The sequence below is a fragment of the Heloderma suspectum genome, chromosome 4 (genome assembly GCF_057233095.1).
Source record: "Heloderma suspectum isolate Gila_16-S chromosome 4, 16-S_ref, whole genome shotgun sequence".
NCBI lineage: Eukaryota > Metazoa > Chordata > Lepidosauria > Squamata > Helodermatidae > Heloderma > Heloderma suspectum.
The window spans coordinates 143,885,355-143,911,979 of record NC_139461.1 but is presented as its reverse complement, the minus strand read 5'-3'; the positions used below and the strand labels follow the sequence as shown (position 1 = coordinate 143,911,979).

The 26,625-nt window shown below is 42.2% G+C and overlaps 1 protein-coding gene across 4 annotated transcripts in view; it reads left to right on the top strand.

The window, feature by feature from the left end:
• RIN2 (Ras and Rab interactor 2) overlaps positions 1–26,088 on the top strand; it is a 102,540-nt gene extending 76,452 nt beyond the window's left edge. For all 4 annotated transcript variants that reach the window (XM_084850741.1, XM_084850738.1, XM_084850742.1 and 1 more), the window contains 5 exons: positions 2,602–3,732; positions 13,472–13,777; positions 15,784–15,915; positions 19,616–19,779; positions 22,747–26,088. In XM_084850741.1, the coding sequence (XP_084706867.1) occupies positions 2,602–3,732; positions 13,472–13,777; positions 15,784–15,915; positions 19,616–19,779; positions 22,747–23,067 (2,054 nt within the window). In that variant the 3' untranslated portion in view covers positions 23,068–26,088. The remainder of the gene's footprint in view (positions 1–2,601; positions 3,733–13,471; positions 13,778–15,783; positions 15,916–19,615; positions 19,780–22,746) is intronic.
• Positions 26,089–26,625: the final 537 nt, after the last annotated feature.

Below are 26,625 nucleotides of genomic sequence, written 5' to 3'. Positions count from 1 at the left end.
TGGTCACTGTGGGAAACAGGATGATGGACTAGATGATGATGATGATGATTTACATTTCTTTACCGCCCCATAGCCGAAGCTCTCTGGGCAGTTTACAGAAGTTAAAACATTAAAATACAATATGCAAATTTTAAAAGCCTTTTACACAGACAATATACACACACAACATATAACTAAAAACAACTTTGAACAGTCAGTCATGACTAAAGACACATCCAGAACCAATTAAAACTTATCATGTGCTGCCAAATGCCTGGGAAAGAGATAGGTCCTTAGTCTGATTCTTCAGGACTACTCTTCCATTCTTAGCCCTCTGAAAACTGGAGCCATTTCTTGATGCCAGATAATAAAATGTAGGATTTCTTTTGAAGCTGCCTTCTTCTGAGTCAGACCACTGGCCCAGCTCAGTATTACTTGCTCTGACTGGCAGAACATCTCCAAGTTCTCAGGCAGTTATTTCTCTGTCCTGCTCTGCAAGCCGGGGACTGAACCTGCAACCTTCTGCATACAAAGCACAGGCTATTGCTCCTCCCCAAACAGGATCTTTCCTTCCCAGCAGAAAATGTAATTTTAGAAAGAGTTATGCAGGGTCATGTTCATAACTCTGATGCAGATCATATAGCTCCCGGGATTTTAGTTGGAGCTGCACCTGAATAATTTACAATATATGGGGACATGGCAAGTTATTTATTTAGCCAAGACATGTGGTTTTATTCAGAGTATATTCGCTATTAATGCCTTTTTCATACATTTTGGTTCACTCACAAGTGTGCCTTTGCAATGTATTTTGAGGATATGCTCTGGCTGAGCTAAGAGATTTATACAGCAGAGCTGTAGTTCCTTGTTTCTGCAGTTTTCCATGTAAGAGACCTCAGCACCCCTGGAGCCCAATTAATTTCAAGTTCAGCCTGGGTGGAAAAGCCAGATGACTTGGCTAGTATTCTTAATTTTGTTTGAGGCTTGGGACCAAACCAGATGGGACGTTATGAGATTCAGTATTTGGATCTCCCAGTGTTTTTTCCCCCAAAGGTAAAAACAGCCTGTGAGGGTCTGACTGGGGCTATAGCTTGTGGAAGGGGCAGCCCCTCCATCTGTCATTTTTGTCATTTGAATCCCCCCCATGCTCCTATTTGCCCTGTGGGAGGAAACGTACAGGTACTGTATGAATACCTGTATGTTGTCCCAGGTGAGATAAACATCTTCAGCAAAGGCAAAATAGCTGGGGGGGGGGGGATGGTTAATCACACACACCCTCCCGCAGGGCTGCAGCTCTGATCTGATTTGGGAGGCTTCATGGCTGCTCTTACTTTTGAAAAAGCTATGGGAGACCCAGTCACAGATCTTCCAATGTCATGTGTAGTTTGGCCCATAGGGACTGGCTGATTTGAAAAAAAAAAGTTAGGAAATTGAACTACAGCATAATTTAAAGCTACAAGTTCAATTCAGGCATTGTGCCGAACCATAGTTAAAGAGGCTTATGGTTTGGTTTGATGTCTGAACTGACATACCATAGGTATGTTTGTTTTTCCACCTCTGGAGGCCACTGAACCTAGCTGCTACTCTGCTTAGCACACAGAAAAGGAAAGCAGACATGAATCTCTAAATATCATCATTTGGAAAGTGGAGGGAGTAATCGTAAGGCCGCTGGACAGAGCCTGGGAGGCCATAGGGTATTTTGTATTCCTGGATCTGAGGCGGAGACAGCACTCCAACCTTGAACCCAGGAATTCAAGCCCCCCGCCCTTCTCCCTTGCAGCTGGCGCAGAGAGAACTGCAGCAGTCCCCTCTCCAAGGTCGCAAAAGCAACCTCGGAGAGGAGGTAATAGGGGCGTTCCTGTAGGCGGGGAGGTGACTGGAGAGGGAGCTTTACGCGGTATCCTGAGGCCTCTTCAGCCTCCTCTCTCCCCCCTGCAGTGCCTCAGCTAAATGGACGAAAAAGTCCCTCTAGCTGAAATGCAGAATGGGAGACACAGCGGAGGCAAGGTGAGTTCAGAGGCTTACGAGTATTGAGGGCAGATCAGGGATTACACCCTAAACCATGGTTTAGTGTGATGCCTGAATTAAGCCCCTGAGGAAAATATCCCAGAGGAGTTCGTTTATAAGGCTACCTTTTTAGCACTGCCATCGTCATTGGTGCAAACAGTGAGAGCGTGCATCTCACAAAGGCTGCATTCAAAGCAAGCTCTCAATTGGGGCGGGGGGGGCATACTAGGAGAACTGCATGCCTCCTCAAATAGGCCCCTCCCTCCTCATACATATTTAGGTTTTTGAAACATGGGCAGCTCTGCCATGAGGCAAAGTTAAGGGGTGGCCACAGGCAGCAGATTTGGGTCAAAGTGGGACTGGCTGACTGGGGCCCAGCCAGCACCAAGTTATTCCTAGGAAGTTCTGCTGAACAGGAGGACTTCCTAACTGCACCACACGTTTGTGTGTGGGGCGCCATTTGGATTTTCCACCTCAGGACCCCAAAATGCCCAGGATTGGTCCTGTAAGGAGGGTTAAAGAATTCTTTGTCTGAGAACAAATGTTATTGGGCAGAGTGTTTTGAGCTCTAGCTACATAATATTTGCATTCTTATGCTAACCAAATAATGACTTTCAGATTTTTGGAGCTCTCCAGCTAACAACAGACTGCAAAACCCTTCACCCCTCCAGAAGCCTGTGCCTTCAGACAGTCTTTGTAAAGGCTCCCAGCAGCTCTGCCTCATAAATGGAGTTCATTCTATAAGAACCAGAACGCCTTCAGAACTGGAATGCAGCCAGACCAATGGAGCCTTGTGTTTTATTAATCCTCTCTTCTTGAAAGTGCATAGCCAGGATGTCAGTGGAAATCTGAAAAGGCAGTGCCCAAGAACTCAAGATGTGAATGGCCCAGAGAGCTCTCGTTCCCCCCCACCCAGGCCGCCCCCACCTTCTATTCATAGCCTCCTTGCAAGCCCTCAGCTGTCGAGGACTATAAACCAGGCCAGTCTGCCAGAAACTGTCGACCACAGCAAACACTGGAACGTGGATGTGCTGCAGAGGAGGCCAACCCCTATCCCACCGCCTCGCCTGAAGAAAAAGGCACTCTCTTTACAAGCAGAGAGCAGTGCAAAGAGCTTGGCAGTAATTGGACCAAGCCATAATTTGGAGCATGGCTCAGAAACTGCTAGCATTCCAGGTGGAGCCCCGCCTCGGCAAAACACAGCAGAAAGCAAAAAGAGCTTAGCTAGACACTCTGACTCACAAGTGCAGTGGAATGGAGGCAGGCAGAGACTAAGCGACATGAGCCTGTCCACATCCTCCTCTGACTCGCTGGATTTTGATCGGAGCATGCCACTCTTTGCTTATGATGGGGATACTAACAGCAGCCTGGAAGAGTATGAGGGGGAAAGTGACCAGGAAAGCATGGCACCACCCTTGAAGCCCAAGAAGAAAAGGACCAGTTCATTTGTGCTCCCCAAAATTGTTAAATCCCAGCTGCGGAAAATGAGTGGAGTTTTCAGTTCCTTCATGACCCCAGAGAAGAGGATGATCAAGAAAATAGCAGAAATGTCTCAAGACAAGCGCACCTATTTTGGTTGCCTAGTTCAGGACTACGTAAGCTTCCTACAAGAGAACAAGGAGTGCCATGTTTCCAGCACAGACATGCTTCAAACTATTCGGCAGTTTATGACCCAAGTCAAGAGCTACTTGGCTCAGAGCTCTGAACTGGATCCTCCCATTGAATCTCTGATTCCGGAAGACCAAATAGGTAAGCAAATGTGTGGCTTGTTTGTCTTGCAGCACCTGTCAAAAGTGAAAACCTGCTATCTCTGTAGTTGCAGTTTTCATGCTGAGTTGAAAAGTCCAGATTTTCTGTTAACAGTTGAAGTAGCAGTTGCTTCTCCTAGTTAAAATCTAATATATTTAAAATCAAAACAAAAAACCCTACAAGAGGAAAGGTTTTGTGTAAAATACAAGATGTCTTCAATATGAGACCATTGGTGTAATGGTCTGTAACTAACTCTGTAAGTTATGTTACATGACTTACAGAGTAACATAAACAGAACATGGTTCCTGCCCCAAGAAGTTTACTATCTAGATGTAGTAGTGTGAGCGGCAAGGGAATAAGGATGTTATTGCAGCTACATGTACTTAGGCTTTGTTTTTTGGAAAGAAATACAGATTCTGACAGAGGATCTTAAAGGCTGCCATCCTGTGCATACTTACCTGAAGAAAGCCCTATTGAGCACAGTGGGATTTACTTCGAAGTAAACATAGGATTGTGCTGCCTGGTTTCATAGGATTGCAGTGCACAGTTGCAATCATGTGCACTCTTTCTTGAGAGCAAGTATCATTAGTTCAAGTGAGACTTACTTCTGAGTAAACATGTATAAAATCAGGCTGCATGGCTGGTGGCAGCTGTATTTTAATCCTGTATCACAGCCACTAAAACCAAGCATCTTATAAACACAGATATTTAATGACTTTCTGTCTTCCAGGTTGTATCTTATGTTTTTACTCTTGGGTTGCAGGATTGCAACATGGGGCTGTAAAATGTTTGTTTTTATTTATTTAAAATATTTAGAAGCTGCTTTTCAATTAAAAAAATTAAAGTGGTGGAGAAAAGCCAACAAATCATCAATAAAAGCAGCAGAATAATAAATAGTGAAGAAAAGGTTCATCTTTTTTAAAGAAAAACTACTTAAAGTAATGCAAGGTTTAGATGTCTTATGAAAGGAAGATAGTGCGTTACCTCAGATCTGGTTTGCCTTTGTCGTACATATATAAGCATTTTATGTGCTTATGGAGAGATCTGTATCAAAATGCAGCTTGCCTCATTGGACTGCTGTCTCTGCCCATCTTCATATGTCTAAGGAGTTAAAAAAAATTATGAAAGGTGTATTCCTGATAAACTTCCCTCAGGGCAAAATACTTTCCTTGTGAGCTAATTTAACCGAACTGTTTTCTTTCCCATTGACTTGGTGTGCTTATAATTCGTTGGTTATCTAGCATAGAAATTCATGTGGAACCCTGGCTGAGAACAACTTTCTCTGGGAATAGTTAAGTGTATTTTGAAACTTTGTCATGTCCTGAATCAAGGAGCTATTTCCATATGTATGAGTCATTGTTGATCCAGTGTTAATGGAATACATTGCCAGTGAAATAATATCCTGTGATTATATTTTTTTTTTCTAAACTCAAGGTAGTTTAGTGGCATAATATGACAGATAGTACCATATGTTGAGATTTTGCAGTGCTCCAAAACTTTACCCTTGTGTTTTGGCAGCATGCTCTTTTTTCACTTTCTTGTGGTTTGTGTGTTTGGCGCTTGCTGGTTACTGCAAGGGTGCGGTTTAAAGTGTGTTGGCTTTGGTGGTTTGCTAAAATGAAAACTTTTTTCCTATGTTAATTACTGTGTGTGTGGAGCATTGTGTTTTAGCTGGGTGAGTTTAGTTGAGCAACTGATGGCCTTTGAACAATCTCTAATTATGCAGAGAGGCAGTTTAAGCAAGCAGAAAGCTTGCTTTTGAACAGTTTTGCTGCCTTCACCAGTCTTGAGGTTTGCAAGTAACCACAGCAGAGCAGACGCTTCAGATGTTGCTGATTTAAGCACAGAGCTATGTGGCAGATGGATTGAGTCATCACAGGCAATAGAACAAAGCCTACCTAAGCCATTTACTCCACATTTTATTTTGTCACATCAGTGGTAAAAATAAATAAAATTAGAGAAATAGTTGCATGCTTTTCTTTCCAGGCTAAGCTGAAGCATTTCATTTTCTTATTTGTCTGGACTTTCCTTTGGAATCATGATGCCTCCAGGACTAGGCTTGCTTCAAATAACCTCAATCTATTTATATCTTGGTAATGCAGGAAACGTTTTCAGGATGAGATGAAATGAAAATGTTCTAACCGGAGGCCTGTTGCATTAATGTTCATAGAAAGAACCTAATAATAATACTTTAGATTGTGTGCTTTTTAGTATTCCATGTGCTGCACACGTGCACTCTGCTGAAGTCCAATGTCTTATTTACAATAGCAGCTGCCAGATCTCCCTGGGAAAACAACAAACAGAACATAAAAGCAACAGGCCTCCCTTGATATTTGCTTTGCTTACAGCAGGGGTGCACAGCCCATGGGCCACATGTGGCCCCCCGAAGCCTTTAGTACAGCCTACCTTGGGTGCCCTGACCCCTTCTGCCATGCCCTGACCCACCTCTGTCACTTCCCCCCATTTTCCTGCTGCTTGTATGCTCCCTCCCACAAAGATCCTCATACAGACTGCGCCTTTTCTTGCTGCTGCTACCAGCAAGGAAAGCACAGTCTGCTTTCCTCCAGTACCAGAGGCAGTGAGCCGACGTACACCAGTTGCTGGGGAACATGGGTGAGAGGGCACTGTTGTGCTCATGCCCTGCTTGTGGGTTCCTGGTCGACAGCTGGTTGGCCACTGTGTGAACAGAATGCTAGACTAGATGGACCCTTGGTCTGCTCCAGCAGGGCTGTTCTTATGTTCTTAGGATCACGGGGATGCACGCATGTGCGCTTGTATGCATTTGTGTGTTGACTCCCTATCCAGCATCACATAGAACCAAAAAGGTTGTGTACCCCTGACATACAGCCACTGGAACCAGGGATATACTGCCATGAACTTGGAGATTTAATTATCACAGTAAATGGCCCTTGATAGACCTATTTTCTATTATTTGTCTACTACGCTTTTTAAAACCATCATTCTAAGCCCACTGCCATTGCACATTGTAAGCTCACTGCCATTGCAAATTCGATAAGCTATTTATGCATTGTGCAAAGAAGTATTTTCATTTCAATCAGTTTCACTGGGTGTTATGAAAGGGGGAAAACTCACTCTCAGCAATACAGAAACCCTACAAAATTAGTGAGATAATGTATGTGCAGCACTTCAAACACTTTAGAAGTACCATTTGAATGCTAGTTGGTTTCATCTATATATTTGCAGACTTGGCTGGGTGGCAGAGGGGCTGAAATACAGTAGCATATCTAGGGCCACCTGTTGGGTTCATAGCTAAACTGGCTTGATTTGAATGAGTGACTCACAGTCTGGGCCATTACACTGCGCCAGCTCCTCAGATAATAACCCTGGGTGTTGTACATTACTGGTTAGGTGAAGGATTTTGGACCTCACACCCAGTGGAGTTCCTCTGGGTACATCTGCCCATCTATTCTGAAGGGTGTTGGATGTCAGTCTACTATCCATCTTACTCCTGCAATCCAATACATCCCACCACCCACTCTAGCTTGCACTTCTCCCATGCGTATCCACATCACAGATGGAGGCAATTACATGACCAGTGCAGATCAGCTTTTCAACCAGAAATAGAGCCTCTTGGGGAGTTCAGGGATTTTTTTCTGCATGTATGCAGTCTCCAAGATTCACTGCAGGAGCCTGAAACAGCATGACTTTAAACATGTTTGGCCTTTACTTATGCCAGAAGTGTTGATTTCTGTATGAAGTCCAAAAACCTTGTTTCAGCCTTTTAAATTATTTCCTGCAGGTATATAGACAGTAGTGTGTCTAGAAGTGTGTCTTTTCTCTTTCAGATATTACAATTTTGTCAGGGAAATAATAAATAAGTACTAGATTCCGCCCCATCACCACACCAGCGTTTCTCATGAAGGATCCACCTGAGCTACCCCAAATACTTAACTCAAGTTTGGATTGAGGTTAACTGTCCTTCACTCTAAGGAGCAAACTACTCCCTGCTTGAAGAGTGCATTGCTGTGGAGTCTATCTGATAAAGGTCTACATAGTAAACAGTCCTCTATTTTGATTTCAAACTGAGTTTGCACATAATATATTTGTTTAATACGAACAACATCGATAATGGAACAGTCATTCGTTTAAGCTCCACCCAAATTTAATACCTCAGTGAGAATGAACACCCCCCCCCACACACACACACACAGAGCACAGAGCCCTGTCCCACCCCAGATACTGGTATGCCTGAAGAAGAAGTGGAGGGGGGATTTCTTGCGGGGCGAACTGCCTTCCTCCTATTCCTCTCCACCTCTCCAGACTGCGCATGCCACCCCAGGTAGCTGAAGATCAGTGTGAGAATTTCTTGCTGGCCACGTTCATCCTGGTCTGCCACTCCCTCCTGCCCTCCCTTCTCTGCATGTTGCCCAGGCTCCTAGTTTGGCTGAGGCAGGTGTCTCCATTTTGAGTAGTGGAGAGTTGGAAGAAGAAGGTGTGGTTGGCTGTATGGAATAAGCCATTACCCCTCTGTGGGGCTCAGTTTTGGGATGGAGAAGCATTAGCCCTTCAATGAGAGTGGATAATAGGCTATGGGGGATGTTTTTGAAATGAAAATGGGGTGGATGAAGCCATAGGGGGAAACCAAGGGAAAATGTTAAGATGCTGTGTGCTGCCCTAATAGGGCAGACTATTGAGTAGTCTGATTAGAAAGTTGTATGGTGGAGAAGAAATTGATCCGTAAGTTATGTGAGTATTGTCATCCCCATATTACAGATGGGAAATGGGCTGGGAATGAGGATCAGAGAATGTGGCTTGCCTAAGGCCACTCCTTAGTGCAGCAGTGGGCAACTTGTGGCCCTCCAGGATTTTTGGCCTACAACTCCCAAGCCAGCATAGCCAGTGGTGAGGGATGATGGGGCTTGTGGTCCTTCAGATATTTTGGCCTACAGGTTGCCCAGCCCTGCCTTAGTGGGTTCATGGCAAAGGCATGACTTGAACTAGGGTCTTCCTGATTCATAGCATTTAATGCTACACTGACCTTCCCCTACCTGGCAGTCTCCGATGGCCATGCTGGCTGGAGGATGATGGGAGCTGTAGTTCATCAAATCTGGAGGGTGCCAGTTTGGGGAAGGATGCACTACACCATCTTTATTTTAAAGACCACAACAACAACACATTTGTGCATAACAAATAATTAAATCATATGAGACTAAAAATGAGACTTCCCAGTTTGGGGAAGGATGCACTACACCATCTTTATTTTAAAGACCACAACAACAACACATTTGTGCATAACAAATAATTAAATCATATGAGACTAAATCATATGAGACTAAAATGAGACTAAAAGTGCCACTAAAAACACCTAGTGGCACTGGTTGCGCTGCTGTCATTGTGCAACAGCAGTGCCTGGCCAGTGGGCGCGTCATCTGACACCTCTCAAGAGCATCCAAAAATCATCAAAAATGAAGAGACGCACCAGGAAATCTTTAGACATGTCCAGACGTAAGACTTCCTGATCTTCTAAAACAACGATTCTACCTATACTGAAGAAGAAACCACTTGGCTAAGTAGAACTACAGAACTAGGGCTCAAAGTGTCAGTATTTTCAGCATCCTTGGCACTGGGAGGAACAGAATATGGAAGAAGCTCAGAAAAGCTCTTCAAAATTTACAGATGGTTCTTCTGTTTCTTTTTTCAATACGACGGTGAGTATCCAGTCCTGAATTCTGAGATTATATGAGAGTATGTGTAGTACATTAGAATAGGGTTTCTATTGAAAAGTCCAGTGAGTCAGTCACTGGCAGCTGAGTGCAAAGAGTGTGAGCAGAATATTACTGTTTGTGTTTTATTTTTAATTGTATAAGCCATTGCAATATTTAAGTATTTTAATAAATAAGATGAAACAGGAATTCCTTTAATGACAGCAGATGAGTCAAGCAATTTTTCCTCATTAAAATGTTATGCTCCTTCAAAGGATTGCAAAATAGTATTTCAGTGCAGGATGCAGATGGACATTTCAGAAGTCACAGGGAAACTGCTCACTCTATCAAAGCACTTCCTCTTTCCACTTTCAAGTGGCTAATAGTAGGTCTACAGAGAGCTTTAATTAAGTCACTGAACTTAATTAAAATTTATATATGATTATTATTGCCTCTCTAAGGTCATGGAGAAAGATATCCAATTTAAGCACAGGCCACAGAGATTTGCTGGAAAAATAACAAGGGATTTGTCACTTTTATCCCCTAAATCAAAATCAACCAAAGAACAGACCTGGGGTATAGAGTTTGAGACTTTCCTAGCCATTGGCTCTACTGCTGAGGTATTATGGAATGTGTTTGAACATTCTGTAACAGCTCAGGAGTTTAAGAAACTGCCAGCAAAGAAGCCTTATGGATCAATGGGTCTGTGAGCAGATGAAAATTTTGTCTGTAATCTCTTCATTCTTAAAGAACCCTCATTCAGACCCAATGCTGTGTTAATTTGTAATTTGCCCAGTATTCCTAGAACCCAATCTCTTGTCACTTTTGTTTGACTTAATTCTTCAGACGTCCTCCCTGAAAAAGCAGATATTGGAGAATTGGATAGAGCTGTAGCGTTGTTGAAAGTCCACCAAGGATTACCAAAGAACTGTGAAAAAAACAGGTTTTTTGTTAATGCTTATTACTATCAATTTGTACCTGTACTGAAATGGAAAACAGTTGTTCCTATCCACTTCACTGCTGCTAATAGTGCACTGATTGGGCCAGGAGGCAGATTGGCCCTTCCTAACTGAGAGACACAAAAGCTGAGCCCTGGGCTTGGGGGAAGGTGTCAAGAATTTTGGAGAAATGTAGCTTAGAAGAAGCTGAGCTATCTGCAGCTGATAAAGTGCCTCCTCTCTGGTTATCTTTGAGGTATGCAAATATTTGGTCAAGGTTACAAATATTGACTATGTATTGTGCATAGTAGCCTAATATCTTTGAAACAGTGTTGCATTTAGTTCACAGATTTCAGCTGCAGGGGCAGTTTGTATGTGGGAGGTGAAAGGAAAGAAAAAAGGATGTATGATTTTTAGGGCTATAGTGTCAAAACAAAAGGAGCTGTTTCCAACCGTTTTTTCTTTTGCAGTATGTGAGAAGTTCCACTCTGCCATCCCTAATACTTTTTTTTTAGTACGTGTTAGTGACTTGGAGCTGATTTGCTTTATCTCTGAGTGCATCTAAGCATACATGTTCTTGACAGTTGGTGTGGGTTTTTCCCAGCCTCATGTATCCTGAACTGTCATACATGCTCCCTGATGTGGAGTCACTCCTTCCATCTAGACAATGGAGTCACTCCATCTAGACATCTTTTTTTACCAAGAAAGTGATTCATAATAAATCTCTGAATGTCTGTGAGTAACGTTTGTTGCTATTCCTGGCCCACCTTTCAATTTTCAGGTGTGCGTGTAGATAGATTGATAAATTGATAGGTAGGCAGGATTTTGAAAATGGATACTATTGTACTTTTGTGACTTGTATACTCATTCCATAATATCTATCCATCTTGTTTGTAGTCATGCACTATTACCATTTTTGGATGTAGCAAAAGTATTATATATATAAGTATTACATATATGTATTACATATATTCAGTGGATGGTGTGCAATAATTAACATTAAGGCCACAATCCTATGCATGTTTCGACAGAAAAAAGTCCTACAACTCCCAGCATGCCCCAACCAGCCATGCTGACTGGGCATGCTGGGAGTTGTAGGATGTTTTTCTGTCTAAACATGCATAGGATAGCATCTTTACAGAATAAAATATTTTGTTTGCCAACAATTTACACATAAATAAGCATCAACAAAAACAGCAAACAGACAAGTCTTGTTGGAACACAACGTTTCAAACAAAAGGAGTTTGTCAGGTAGAGATATACATGTTTGCATGATGGTTCACACGATGGAACAATCATACTTTGAAATTTAAGGGCTTTGCTTCTTTCGTCTTTTCTTTGGACATGCATAACTTCTGTGTGTGAGGGGAGGAGGAAAGGAAGTAGATATCGTAAGTGGGGACGTGGTTTTCTATAGGATTGGGGAATCAGAATGGAAAGCAAGGATTACTGTTATTGGTAGGATTTGGGGTTGAATGTTTTTGGAATAGGTTATAAGTCGTCTCCTGCTTCTGTGTCTGGGCCCCACAACAAAAGATGATAAAAACCAGGAACTCATTTTGCTTCTGTGTTTCTTCACAGAAATCAGTGGCCATTTAGTAAAAATGCAGTGGTAGGAGTGAAAAAGAAATGGTAGATATGTATGTTTAACTGTACAATCATACAACTTTTTAAAGAATCTATGGTGAAAGCACAAGCCACCAAGCCCTGGCATGAACGCTGAAAACACTTGAAAATGGTACTGATGGACTAGAAGAAGTAAAGGAATGAGGACTGGAACATGAAGGGGGACAGGGAGTTGGAGAGGTGTGCAGCAGGGAAGACTTCCCAGGGTGAAAGAGTCATGTGGAGGTAGTGACTGCAGCTGGAATGCATTGCCTGGGCAGAACAGGGAATGCCTGCATGTTGTGAAATCAAGGCCAACTCACCTTATTGTTAAAAAACTGAAAATCAGATTCTAATGTCATGGAAAAGAAGGTACTTGTGTACTGAGAAAGGCAAACGTACATTAACACCACACCAGTTGCACGTAAAGTGGTATATCTGTATGTACCCTTGGTGGGATAGAACTTTGCATCCCACATAGGCCCAGAGCCATTCTTCAGAAATGAAGGGGAAAGTATGGGGCAGCTGTTGGCTGGTGTTCTCCTTTGTTTTTTTGTTTATGTTTTTATAAAGGAAAGAGGTCTCTGCCACTGCCTGGTAGTCTTGGGGGTGCTGGGGGCATAGCGGAGAGTGACCTGAAGTGTTTTGCCTAGCTTTTTTGTTTACTGCTGTGTCCTTTTCCAGTGTGTTTAGTTTGCTTTTTAGTGTGTGGTTGTTTCGCTTGTGTGTTCTTCTGGGGGTTTGTTTCTCTTGGCATCACTAGTTTTCCTTCTGTGAAATGGGTATTTGTTCTGCAAAGTTGAGGCAAGTATATAGTTTTGATTTGAGGCCTCAGCTGCCTTGTGCTTAGGTTTTTTGTTTTTCACAAGTGTCTTCTTGGTGACTAGGTAGGCAGGCCCTCGTGGCAGCCACTTTGTGATGGTGCCCACAACAGTTTTATCAGATTACCAAATCTGGCCTAAGTCCATCTCAGAGTAGTTCATACTTTTCGGCACCTTCCCTGCCCTGTTTTCCCTCCCTCCCCATACTTGCATTTTATGTTAACTGGTTGTTGCTTGTCAAAGTATAAACACTACTTCTGCAGGGGAAGTCAAGACTTAATTGCATTAAAAAGTATGTTTGGGGGTTTGGCTTCTGATGCAGAGCTGATTTGTGGCTTCTGATGGAAACTCAGAAAAACTGAAAGCATGCTAAAGGTTTTCAAAGAAAATATTCAGGGAGGCCCGTGTTCCAAATTTCTGGGATTCATACACATCTGGTCCATACTTTGCACAGTATACTGTTTTTATTTTACAGTTCTTTCTTAACTAAATCAGCATGAATAAAGATGAAGTGTAGGTTGTGGGTTGTCTTTTTTCCTGTGTAAAAGTGCATCTGGAAATCTGATTTTGCTATTAAGATTCCTCTGGAAATCTAACTGAATTATTATTCTGGCTTCATTAAATAATTTCCATTCTTTCTTTCCCTTGGGAGCACAAAAATCAGGTTCCTGACTTTTCAGACAGTGAACTGAGCTTGCCTATCTCTTTGCAGATGTGGTGTTAGAGAAGGCCATGCATAAGTGCATCCTGAAGCCTCTCAAGGGCCATGTTGAGGTGATGTTGAAAGAGTTCCATACAGCTGACGGCTCCTGGAAGCAGTTGAAAGAAAATCTTCAACTTGTCCGACAGCGAAATCCTCAGGAGTTGGGAGTGTTTGTCCCAACACCAGACTTTGTAGATGTTGAAAAGATTAAAGTTAAGTTCATGACCATGCAGAAAATGTACTCCCCTGAAAAGAAAGTCATGCTGCTACTACGAGTCTGCAAACTGATTTACACTGTGATGGAGAACAATTCAGGTAAATGCTGGCCCTTGCTCTAAGGTTTCTGGCTGTTCATGGTTGCTTTTGGAAAAGGAGAGGAAATGAGCAAATGTTTCATCTCCCAACAGGGTTTCAAACCTCCCATTTTCCTTATTTTATCTCTGGGGTTTTGTAATCTTATACACTCTTCAGAGAGTCTGCATCTTAGTTCCTGGTAATATGGGCTGGAAGTGTTTATTTCAGGCCTGTATTGTTCCTAGGATGGTGCAGTGACTGGGGATACTGGAGAATTCAAGACTGACTAAAACGAGCTTGGATTTCTAAGAATCCGATCTGTGGAACTTTCAGATTTTTTTTTTAACTTTCCTGAAATTCGCGCATATTTATTTGTAGAAAAATATGCAAATTTCTACTGAGGATAAGTTGAACAATATGCTAATGTTACATACTAAAGTAAATTATGTAAATTGTTATAAAATCTCTTATGTAATTATTTGCTTATTTTTCCGCATGACGGGAAAAAATTCGCATCTGTCTGTGAGTGGACGATGGAACAAAAGGCATCTGACAATCTGCGAAATACAGACGGAGTGGATTGTACACAGTCCTACTTCCCTACTTATGACTATAACAGATTTCTTGAAGAATGGGACTAGACATGCTGAACATCTAGGAAAGATCAATGGCGTGTCTAGCTACACCTTAGATTCCGTTTTCTGAATACTTTGTGGAAGCAATAAAAGCAGTTAGTGTTGGTCTTCATTTAATGGTGTATATTATGTATACATTGCTATAGAGTTGGGAGTGGCTCCTGATATTAGTGCCAATTCAGGCTTTTTCTCTTAAGCTCTGATACAAAAAGCACCAGAGTTTTAATGGCAAAGTACCCATGTGGTGCTGTGCACGGCGCACACATATGCTTAAATTGTCAGTCTCCTTGCATTACATGTGTCATGTTCTCACCTCCATGTTTGTTGTAGGGAAACAGAGTCATTCATGCAGTGAGTGTTAGTATGGTGCAGCAGTTCTTGTGTTGCCATCCAGAATACTGAGGGCACTGTGGAAACACTTAATGTCAGAGAGACCAGTTGGATAATGGAGGACTAGCCAGGACTTAGAATGTGTTCAGACATCCTGAGAGGGGATGGCACTCACAAACATGCACCGCCATAGCAGAAGAGTCCCTAAACTGACCAGCTTCGCTGGATGTAAGCAATTACTTTTGTGTCCTAATACTGTGGGAAGTATATTGTGGAAGTCTGCAATATATGCAGCTGAAATCCTTTGAGGAAAACAAGTTATTGACACAGATGGGTAGGATTCTTCTATATTAGAAAGGTTTGGATCCAATCCAGACTTTTAATTGCAATAAACTGTCCCCTAGACTGCATTTTCACATTGTGTAGAACGACGAAAAATGTGATGTCATTTTTCTCTTCCATGTCACATTTGTTTTGGAAGCTTAGCTTAATAATTTGAAAGGGGACTAAGCCATAAAAATGTCTATGCCCAAAAGCCAGTGTAGGTTTATGTTTCCCTAGAGTTCTAGGTATCCTTCAAGGCTTACTAGGTAGGGCTAACCAGGAATCTTCAGTAAACCATGGAACTGGTCAAGAGTTTCACAAGAACGTACGGCATGGAAGGTTGTACCAGAAACTGACAGTTTAAATATACACAGAGGGTAGACTTAGCCCTATATTTACATTTTTCCATACTTCGTTCTCAGTGTTTAATTGTGTTGTAGACAGGTTCCATCCCTTAAGTGGGTCCACTTACCCAGACTATTAGACCGCTAGTGAGGGCATGTAGAGAGCTCCTGTTCCATTGGGTTTGCAGTCATACCTTCTCTGGGTCCTTAAAAACCTCAGGCTAATTTACTGCAGTGGATCCATTTATGGTCGAACAGTGTTCTCTTCTCGTGGATCTAAAGTGATACTGTTGAATGGAAACAGCAATGCAGAAGAGAGGCTTTAAAAATGGAAATCAGCAAACAGACTTGGCAGAGAGTTGTAGTAATGCTTGTGCTCTTTCTCCCCCACAAGGGAGGATGTATGGCGCTGATGACTTTTTGCCAGTGCTGACCTTCGTCGTGGCTCAGTGTGACATGCTGGAGTTAGATGCTGAAATTGAGTACATGATGGAGCTGCTGGACCCTTCCTTGCTGCATGGAGAAGGTAAATGCCCTTGAAACTCTGAAGATGACTCTTTCCCTAGGAATTTGATTACTGATAGCATGTCTGAATAGAGAGCCTTTAAAGGAATCCCAGAGCTTCTAACTTGTTGCCAGCACTTATCAAGTAATGCCTACAAACAAAACATAAAGATAACCCCAGCCAAACAAGATTAAAAGTCCTGTGTCTCTGTTGATGTGGAGGGTGTGCGGAGGGAACTTTTTATCAAGGAATACACTTTTGTGTAATCCTGGAAGTGGGAAAATGTTACTTGGCCCTAGAAACTTGGATGGCGATGACTGATTTTATGCTTGTTTCCTGAATAGCAACTTTGGTTCAGTGTGACTTAGCTTGTTGAGTTTGGAATGATGGATCAGACCATAATTCTTGATGTGGGGTTTGAAAAGAGCTATGAAAATCTTTCTCATTGAACACGGTTGTATTCAGCCAATATAGATTTTTTTTTAAGCTTTCATGAGGTATAACTCATCTGTGTTACAGAGCTGGCTTCCTTCAGAGGCATAGAAGCTGCTGTAGAGAGTATGAAAGAAAGACCAGCAGCCATGTTGAAGCAGGAAGCTGAAGTGCCTCTCCCAGAGGAGATGGCCCCTCCTGTATTGAACTTCACCTGTTCTTCCTATTCTCCGTTTAAACCATGAAGGTCCATAGCATAACATGCCAGCAATTGCCATAAGTCTTCCTTCAGACTCATGTTGCTATTTAGCAGTGTGCTATTCGAAAATCTTGGCCGGTCTGCCTCCTTGCATGTTCGTTCATTCAGAACAAAGACATTTCTTCGCAGGGAGAAGGAGTAGCCCATATATATTGGCTACAGATTATGTACAGTAAAATGCAGCCAACCAAACTATTACATTTGTATGTGCTGCTCACACTTTGATTGTGCCATTTCTTCTCTATGCTTTGCTCAACCATCCTCTGCATGTAACTACAAAATTGCTTCCAGCACATGGGTCAGAAGTTTTATTTTGAAAAATTGGGAGTGATGGAACTGAAGAACATTAACAGAAACATCTGCAGCAGCAGCAATGGTAGTCTATATAACTCCTTAGAGTGTTTTAACCACTTCACATATATTCTCTCAGTAATAGCTACAACAGGCCTACACAGCAGGCAAGTGTTATTATCCTCATCTTGCAGATGGGAAAAGGGGCTGAGGATGAGCGCATGCACTGATGGCAGAGGCAGGACTTTGACTGAGGCCTTTCTGGTTTGTAGCTTAGACCTTTAGAGGTGCTTCCAGACAGAGAGGTCCTAGTGCTAACTATCAGAAGGCATTGTGTAGATATTCCATCTTTTCTTAACGGATTTTCCATGGTAAGAAAAAAGATGGAAGAAATGGTGGGAAAACAGTTTTATCAGAGGATTATAAGTGGATGGTGATGACATCTGGATCCCTCTTAAAATTCCATGAGCCAGGCAGGGCAATTGCAGGATGAAAGCCTCATCTGAGTGCACCCTTAATCATAGCACTATACTGGCCTTAACCCTCGTATTCATTCATAGCATCTACATCCTGCTCATCAGTCAAAAGACTCCCAGACCAGTTTGCAACGATCAACAATCGGACAGGGTTGCTTTTCTGACACACAGGATAATCTTTCTGTCAGAGAAGGCCCAGATCGGGGAAGCTACACAGGAAGTGTCTCCGCAGTCCGTATGCATGCAGCCCAAAGTATACTCTTCCTACCCTGCACATAGGTTAACCTCTGCGAGAAAACCTGTGAATCAGTCTGTTCTTTAGAAAGAATACCTGGAATGTGTCTTCCATTCTAAAGAGTTCAGTAGTTTTTCTTCGAAACTGCAGCTGCTTGGCTCACCCTAAGCCTGGAACAGGGAAGGACTCCAGAGGCCCTTCCCCTCCTGGCACAGCTGAAAGCAAAAGAATGCTGAAGCAGTTAAATTTGGCAAGGAACTTCTCTTTCCTAAAGCAAAACAAAAACAAACGGGGCCAGTCTTCCTGCCAAGCAACTGGATGCTGATACTTCCTTGGCCTCCAAACTGCATCAAACTTTCCTGTGTGTACGCTGGTTGTAACAAATTGCACTTGTCTTTTGCGGAATCCTGGGTGGCGGAGGGGGGGGGGGCAGAATTCAATTTACTGTGGAAGAGTATTGAGTACAATTGGCCTGAGAGAAGTGTACCAGACATCAGAGCACAGGATAAATACTGAGAGTCAGTTTAAGCGATACTGCGACGCTACTCACTGTTGTGCTATACTTGCCATAATAGGCAATGCTGAGAAACCAAGGGCCTGTTTCCACCAGCAATTTACTCCAAGCTGTCTGTGTGTTGAGGTCGTTAGGGATACATGATGTCATGGCCATCCAGCAGCCACCCCGGAGCTTATCAGGGCAAAAACAGATTTCCTGAGACTCCTTAAAGTTGATTCTTTTCCTTGAGGTGGGTTCTCCTTGGTATAGTTGATGTGTGCCCCAACCCCTGCATTAACCTCAGGTATGCTAGCCCTGCCCAGGGGTGTGCCTTTCACCATGACACCAGTCAAGGGGTATTTCCTGTGTGTTTCCCTTCCCTGCACAAACCAGTTTGTGTCTCCTCTGAAGTAACTCCCATTGTGCTGCTTGAGGCTTGCCCTTTGAACGCCTACATCAGAACTTACAGAGATCCCCCTCAATTGATATGGCACAGTTTAAAGCCCAATTCCCTAAGTGCGGTAAAGCTCTTAGGGGCTCCTTAGAGGCTCCGATTCTCCCTCGTTTGGTTTATTGCCTAAGGAAGTAACTACTTTGATCCTTTGTTATAGAGATCCTGCGGGTTAAAATGGCGGCTGGTTTCATCTTTGTGTTTTCCCTTCCCCCTCTTTCCCAGTACAAGCATATGTGTCTGTACTCAGAACTAACTCCCCTTGTGCTCAATGAGGCGTGCTCCTGAAATGCAGGTGCATCTGGACTTTCAGGGGAAAGGAGAAAGAGGGGGAGTGGGGGGGAAGCCTCTCTTATTGGTTGAGCAGCCCCTGCCAGTCAGATGACGTTCACTCCCACCCCCACCGGGAAGTATGTTCTGTGAAGTGATTTTTACTGGTGCAGAGCACTGGCTAGTTCAGCCCTGCATGGACCAAAGTGCAGCAAAGCTGATTCAATACAGCTGTGCATTGCAAGGGAAGACTGGATGGGCAAATGCTCATTACGGGAAGCTTGACCAGCAATACTGATTTTCTCATTAAGGAAACTCAGACTAGCTTTTGAGGAACCCCAGGGCTCTTTGGAACAAAGTTTGTAAAACACCGTCATCACTATTATTTCAAAGTACAGACCCTACAATCTGCATTTGTAGTGCCCACCAGGACTTAATGCAAGACAGCTGACCGGTTTTGTCTGTCTAGGAAAATTATTTACAAAATGACCTGGTTCGCGTGTCATAACAACACATGGTTAACAAACTGTGGGTTGTTGAGAAGACTAGCAGGAGCGAGCATGTGTGCTGGTTCCTGTGCATCCCCCTGCTCCCACTCTGATGCCATCTTTAGTGTGGTGAGAGAGGGCAGGCAGCCAGGAACCAGCACACATGCTCTCTCCCACTTGTTCATGGCTACCCAGGGGTTATTTAACGTGTGAACCAGGGCAGTGAGTCTTTTGTAGTGATTATGGTTTCTCCTGTGATACGCAACTGGGATGTTAGTATAATAATTTGTTTTTGGAATACTGTTGTCTTGATTTCTTCACAGGGGGCTACTATTTGACAAGTGCATATGGAGCACTTTCTTTAATTAAGAATTTCCAAGAAGAGCAAGCAGCCAGGTTGTTGTGTTCAGAAGCCCGGAATACCCTCCGGCAGTGGCATAAGCGAAGGACAACAAACAGAACAATCCCATCTGTCGATGATTTTCAGGTACAACTAATGTCTTCCAGAAAGTAGTTTTTCTGCTGCATCTCTGGTCTGTACAAGGCAGAGTACAGTGGATAGCATGGTGGATTTGGATTGCACTGAATGGTGTTGGCTCACGTTCCCCCTCATCCATGAAGGTCTGAACAGAACTAGAAGTGACAGGGACATCATTCATGTGTCTACACTGTTCATGTATACAGTGGGAGTGCAGGAGGTTTTACTTCAACTGTGTACGAGAGAGGAGTGCTGAATCCTCCATACACATGCACCACTATGCTTTTGCTTCATTCCTCTCCCCCATCTGTGGTTCCACGCACTTTTTTCCCTTTCCGGTTTTATTGCAAGAAGTGAGACAAGAAAGGAGTAACCAGATGTGGGGAGTATAGCACAGGAGAGGGAAAGGTTAATTTTCCTTCTTCTGCATGCTTTTCTTACTGTTAAAGACACAGACGCTTATCCTGGTGTATATGTGACTAGGGAAGACACGTGAAAGGGAAACACATGTCTGCCACCATCTCGTCTAATATGGCCATCATTAGGTGGGCTTGAACAAGTCTCAGTCTCTCACTGAAACCTATCTCATAGGGTTTTGGAGAAGGGATAACTCTCTGAATTGCACTCTGAGCGCCTTAGAGAGCTTTTATTGAACATGCAGTATAGGTAATGTGACTGCAGAGTCTGGGTGAGACTGCTGCTTTATTTTTAGCAGGGGAGATGATGGACAAATTGGACAATTGCTTATTATTGCTTCAAGACATTCCCTTTGGAATCCTGCAGGATACCTATCTGTTCAAAGTGCCTAAGGGGAATGGAAGTAAACTATTAATTTGTGTGTTCTCAAATTTTTCATGCTTTGAGAGAATTTCTTTCATAACTATCCTGCCATTTGATTTAGGGAAGTTGGCCTACTTAAAATGGAGGTTCAAATTAAACATCAGTGTAGATATTGTGATAATTCAGCTTGCATGTCTTTTTAGAAGGCGAATGGCTATATTTCACTGCCTGAATTTTTTTGTCTTGTGCTTCACTGCCTGCATTTTATTCTTGTATTTTATTCTTGGTTTGTAATTTTTGCAAAAAGGACACCTACACAAAAATGCCATAAGCACGTAGGGTGTTTTCCCCACCCCCTTAGTAACAAAAGTCTTGCTTGTGACATCCTGAATGCACATTTCGACCCATATTTGACCTAGTTCCTCCCTCTAGTGACTCATTTCATGTAGTTTCAGGACAAACTGTATTCCAACATGCATATTCCGCTTTTCTAGCCTTCCTTCCTTCCTCATTTATATTTTCTTCTCTTTATTCCCCCCCCCCTTTTATATCTTCCTTCAGAGTCTATAGAACGCTTGTTTTATTTATGGTCAGAATATTTGTGTTTAAAAACAAAACTTCCCAATTATTTTACTGGAAAAAAGAAATGTAACAAACTTTCACCTCCCTGTTAACTATGCTTTGATTGTTTTATTCTGCTCATAATTTCATTGTATTTTAATTGAGTTGTGTGTGAGCTGCTTTAGGGGCCCATTAGGGCCAAAAAGAAACATATAAATACTCGTATAAATAAGTAAATAAACATTACTTGTACAGTGTACAAAAGAGAGAGAGAGAGAAAGGCATTCTGACAAAATGAAAAATGCAAGAAACTTGGGAACAACAGCTAGGTATGCAAGTAACAAGAACCTATCTGTTCACCAGAATCTGTATACTATATGAATTAAATATAGAAACCTATCCCCAAACACTAACCTGTAAAATACAGCACAACAATTTCATGACAGAGAAGCTCCCACAGTCCTTGCCTATAATTAATACAACTAGGGCTGATACTCCAAGTGGACTCTGAAAAAGCACAGAAATCATCTTACAGAGCTAACTTCCCAAACTTCCTCCACATGCAAGGAATATCTTACTGAAGCCAGTTCCTTCTTCAATGGCAGTGCTAAGAAGCATTTGTGTTCTGCAAAATTGTAGCTATTCATCAGCAGTGCTAGTGATGTGGATGAAGTCCCATATGTGTAAATAGGGCTTAGCCATGCTACTAGCAGAGCTGATGTGCCTGTCATTCTTGGCCTGAAAAATCATGAATATAGAAGGGATATATCTTAATTCTCGCTCCTGAACTTAGTGTCCCACTTTCTTTCCTAAACCCTGCTGCACAATGCCTCAGCCACTTCAGGAATAGGGATTTCTGAACTTGATGGTCTCACCTCAGAAACAGCTTGGTGTAAATCTCATGGCATAGCATACTAATTAATGAGCTGAGGAAATGTTGGAGCCATTAGATAATTCCGTTAAGGTGCAATCCTATGCATGTGTAGACGGAAAAACACTCCTACAATTCCCAGCATTCCCCAGCTAGTATGGCTGGCTAGGGAATGCTGGGAGTTGTAGGAGTGCTTTCTGTCTACACATGCATAGGGTTATGCCCTTGCTCACATAAGCAGGTTAAATAAGAGCTTACTCAGGATCATGTGAACTGTCTCTGAGGCCATTTACTTAAGGCAGTGGCTTTCAGACTTTCTATCTTTAGTGAACATTTACCATATCAATTTCTCCGCCATGAAACTCCTGCACATTGAAGAAGATTCTGGGATATATTGTAAGATGTACTCAACATTTGTACAGACCACAGGTCAGGATTATTAGGCCTCATTGTTTCCCTATGGAGTGCACTTTAAAACACACCCAACACCTTCCCATAATTGTATGTTGCAGGTAGTGGTGAGCAAGCTGTGTCTTAGAGAAACTTGATTGCCTTTACTGAACTCCTTATTGAGGAAACTGGATAAGCTTCTAGGGAACTCTTGGGTTCCCTGGAACTCAGTTTGAAGACCTCTGACTGCTAGCAAGAGAAGCAACTACAATTCAGATTGCTGAGCTCAACAAAACAAACGTACACGTGTAGGACTTTTGATTAGATCTTGAATGTGAATTGTTATTCTTCCCATATATTTTCCCACTCCACAGAACTATCTGCGAGTTGCATTCCAGGAAGTAAACAGTGGCTGCACAGGAAAAACCTTGCTAGTGAGACCTTATATTACTACAGAAGATGTGTGTCGGCTCTGTGCTGAAAAATTTAAAGTCAACAATCCTGATGACTATAGCCTATTTCTTTTTATTGATGACACCTGGCAGCAGCTGACAGAAGACACCTATCCTCAAAAAATCAAAGCAGAACTGCATAGTCGGCCGCAGCCCCAGGTCTTCCATTTTGTTTATAAACGCATTGATAGTGATCCATATGGGGCCATTTTCCAGAATGACAACAGCGACCACACTTCATAAAGCTGATGCTTTTATTCTTGTGTTTTAAGTTGCTGAAAACCTCCTTTACCTGCTGACTGAGTTGTTTTTGAAATTAAGTGGTCTGCAGGGCTCTAAACTGAATGCCTAATAAGAACATGAACAACTGCTATCACTGACTGTAAATAATACGCATATAATAACCAATCAGGCCAGTTGTATAGTGTGTACAACAGCAGTCCCACGGTGCACAACCACTGGAGCTGAACTTCATGGATCACTCACTGACCTTCACAAATATACTGCAGTGTGTCCATCTGCAGATCTGTATTGCATTTTATTCATATCCTTAGTTCAAGCACTATTTTCACTGAAATATACAGATGGCCAGACCTTTTGTAAACTAGCTGGCAGGCTGTCCATTTCAACAGTGTACATATGCAATACTGTCCGATGCAGAGCATCAGTAAACTCTGTTATATGGATGGCAACAGCCTTTTCTAAAATAGTTGTTTTATTATAATTATTATTATTATTTTACTGAAGGCAACATGTTTTTATATATTTCTTAAAAAAATTTATAGCAGTTGCAGGTAAACTGTCATGGTTGGTTCTTAAGCTATTTTTTTAAACTATAAAATATTCTATAATTATGCATGTGATTTTTAACATTTAATATACAAACCAAATAAATCTCTTGCTGGTTTTAGAGTACTACATTGAACATTTCTGTGAGGAATTATTTTGCCTTTTCTACCCTGATTTAAGGTTTTTTTGTTTTTTTTAAATCAAAGAAATTTTTATAGAAACATTGATATGATTCTAAAAGCATTTTGTATTTTTCACATAGGCTACACAAAGCCTTCTATAAACCTAATTTTCCACTTTCTGAATTATTGTTTATATACTGCTAAAATTAGAGAGATGAGGAATGTGAAAGAGATGGACATAGAGACCAAGACAGTGAGAGGACGTATGGAACCTGTTTTGCAAAAAAAATGTTTTAGGGGATGTGTTCAAGATTACTTAACACAGTTTAGTTGCTCTTTAATATACATTAACCAGCACTGTTATACATAGAGCGGAAGTCAAAGAATGAAGATAGCTGAAAGGTGTTTTTTCTCTCTCCAGTGGTTCAATGTATGTTTGTGGAATGCTGATTTTGCTTCTTGTTGGACATTGGGTAGAAATGGGTGACAGTCACTCCAATGAAAAAAAGTGGTATTGTGAAGATACCCCTAGTCTGCTGGTTCAGGCTGCTTGCATAACATAGGTGAAGGAGGTTGTGAAAGAATTGTTTTTAAAGTTTTAAAGATTGTAGGTGTGCAAATACTGATTTGACATATGTTGTGTTAAAAACAGCAGGAAAATGAGTTGGTGCATTTAATGGTTTTATACACACACAGGCAAGCAACGTCAAACACATTTGCTTGTGGCTGAAAAGGTAAAAGTTGTTTTCACTAGGTATTGAGATACAACCTCTTGGTTTCTCTCTATCTGAAGATGTCAGGAAGCCAAGACTTGAGCCTAGTCTACACATGCAGCAAAATGAGGTGGTAAAATGGAGTGTACTACTTCAGCTTGTATGTGTGCAGTGGTGGTGGTGTTACTGTTTTTGAAAGCCCACCTATAAAAATATACACTCCACCTGCAAGTGGAAAACTAGCCCAGCTCTCTCCGTCCTGTACTAGGGTGTTTCTGTTTTATTTGCAGGGAGTGTGTATGTTTTTTTTTTTACATGGGGACGTATTCAAGAATGGCATCCCTCACCTGAAGTGGTACAACTTACCTCAAAGGCCTCATTCAGCTGCTTGTGTAGATTAGGTCTTAGGCTGCAGTTTTAACTGTAGTAATTGAGAGTAACTTCCACTTAATTCAGTGGAACTGACTTTGTAATAAACATGGACTGGACTGTTAGAAATGGAAAGGTAATATGAAATTCAGTGTGCCAGTTAAAAGTGCTCTGCTATACATAGCAGAACTTTGAGTTTTGACACTCTTCAGAATGCATAGAATCATACAGCTGAAACATGCTCAGCTTCCAATAACATGGGAGAACTTTCTTTCGAGCCTTAAATATGGTGATCTCTTATACCCTGGGTGTGAATGAAGTCTCCAAAAGGCAAACCATATCTCCCAACCTTCTGTGCCTAGTTGTAGTAGTCTCTGCAACCCCAAGAGAACAGGGAGAAATGCACAATCTTGCACTACGGTGGGGGATTTTTCCTGTCCTCAGTAGGTCACAACAGAATAATTTAAATCCTCTGTTAGGTACAACAATCAGTCTGGGAAATAATTATCAGTCTGTATAATAATTATCTTTGTAGAATAAACATTAAGTCTTAAAATAAGCATCAACAAATCCAGATACTTGTGTAATAGATTTTTAAAATCCTGGTTAATAAGTTCCTTATCGATAGGGGACTTACCAAACCCAGAATTGTCCAGAATCAGGACTGGCATCAAGGGTTGGCATGGCCGGGCACCTGCCAAGGGTCCACACTCCAGTATGGGCCCACTGACAAAAGCCCCTTGAAGTTTCTCTTCTTCACCATTGCAATCTACTTGTTCACCTGCCTCTCACTCTGGCCCAGACAATGGTAGTAATGAAAAAGAGGAGCAATAGATGCTACTGTGTACTTACTCACTGAATCTCAAGCGAGTAAGTAAGTTAAGCAAGCAAGTGGCCATAATGATGAGAAAGAGAATGAGGCGCAAGAGCAGCTGGTGACAATGATGGTGGGAAGGTAGACTCACTGAGGGAAAGGGCTTATTGAGGGTGTCTTGCCCAAGGGCCCTCAAAAACCTGGAGCTGGCACTGATAGTTAGGATGTCTTTCAAACCATGTGGCTGCTCTTCTGTGCTAAATTCTTATTCACTATACCTTAATACTCAAGGGTCATAAAAATAATGTAGGTGTCTGGCTCTGCAACTGTGTTCTGTATGTAAAGATTTGTATGTTTTATGTTGATTTGCTACATTGACATGTATTTATGCTGTATTTCATTTTGCAAATGATAAAGCAGTAGTTTTGCACATAATACATTATAGTACTTTACTGTGTGTGTGTGTGTGTGTGTGTGTGTATGAAGAGTCCGTATTGAAAGGAATGTTTTGGAAATCCTGATAAGGCAGAGTTTGCAGTCACCAAACTTCTGTAAGCATGTTCAGCTGACAGAGCCCTATGCAGACCTTCATGCTCAATGCGTGAAGCCACGCATGCAAGGATGTTGGGGGTGGGCGCTTATGTGTGCCACCCACCATCCCCCTACACACTTTTGCCCTACACATGAGCAGCGGAATGCCTCCATAAGGCTAGTATGGAGAGACTACTCCACAGAGATTCCAATGCTGTTTCATCAGCCCCAGGTCTTCTTCCTGTAGTATTTTGAGCCCTTGCAAATCACCATATTAGCTGGTCACTAAGGTTCTGTAGATCACAAAAATTACCCCGGATTTCCTCCTCTGTGTTCACACATTTGGCCTCAAATGTTGTTAAAGACCATGACCTCGGTCAGAAGGTGGATCTGTTGATATAGATCCCTTAGTCTATATAAGCCCTTTGACTCTCAATAGAGCGTCCCCTTTTTATCTGGGCTT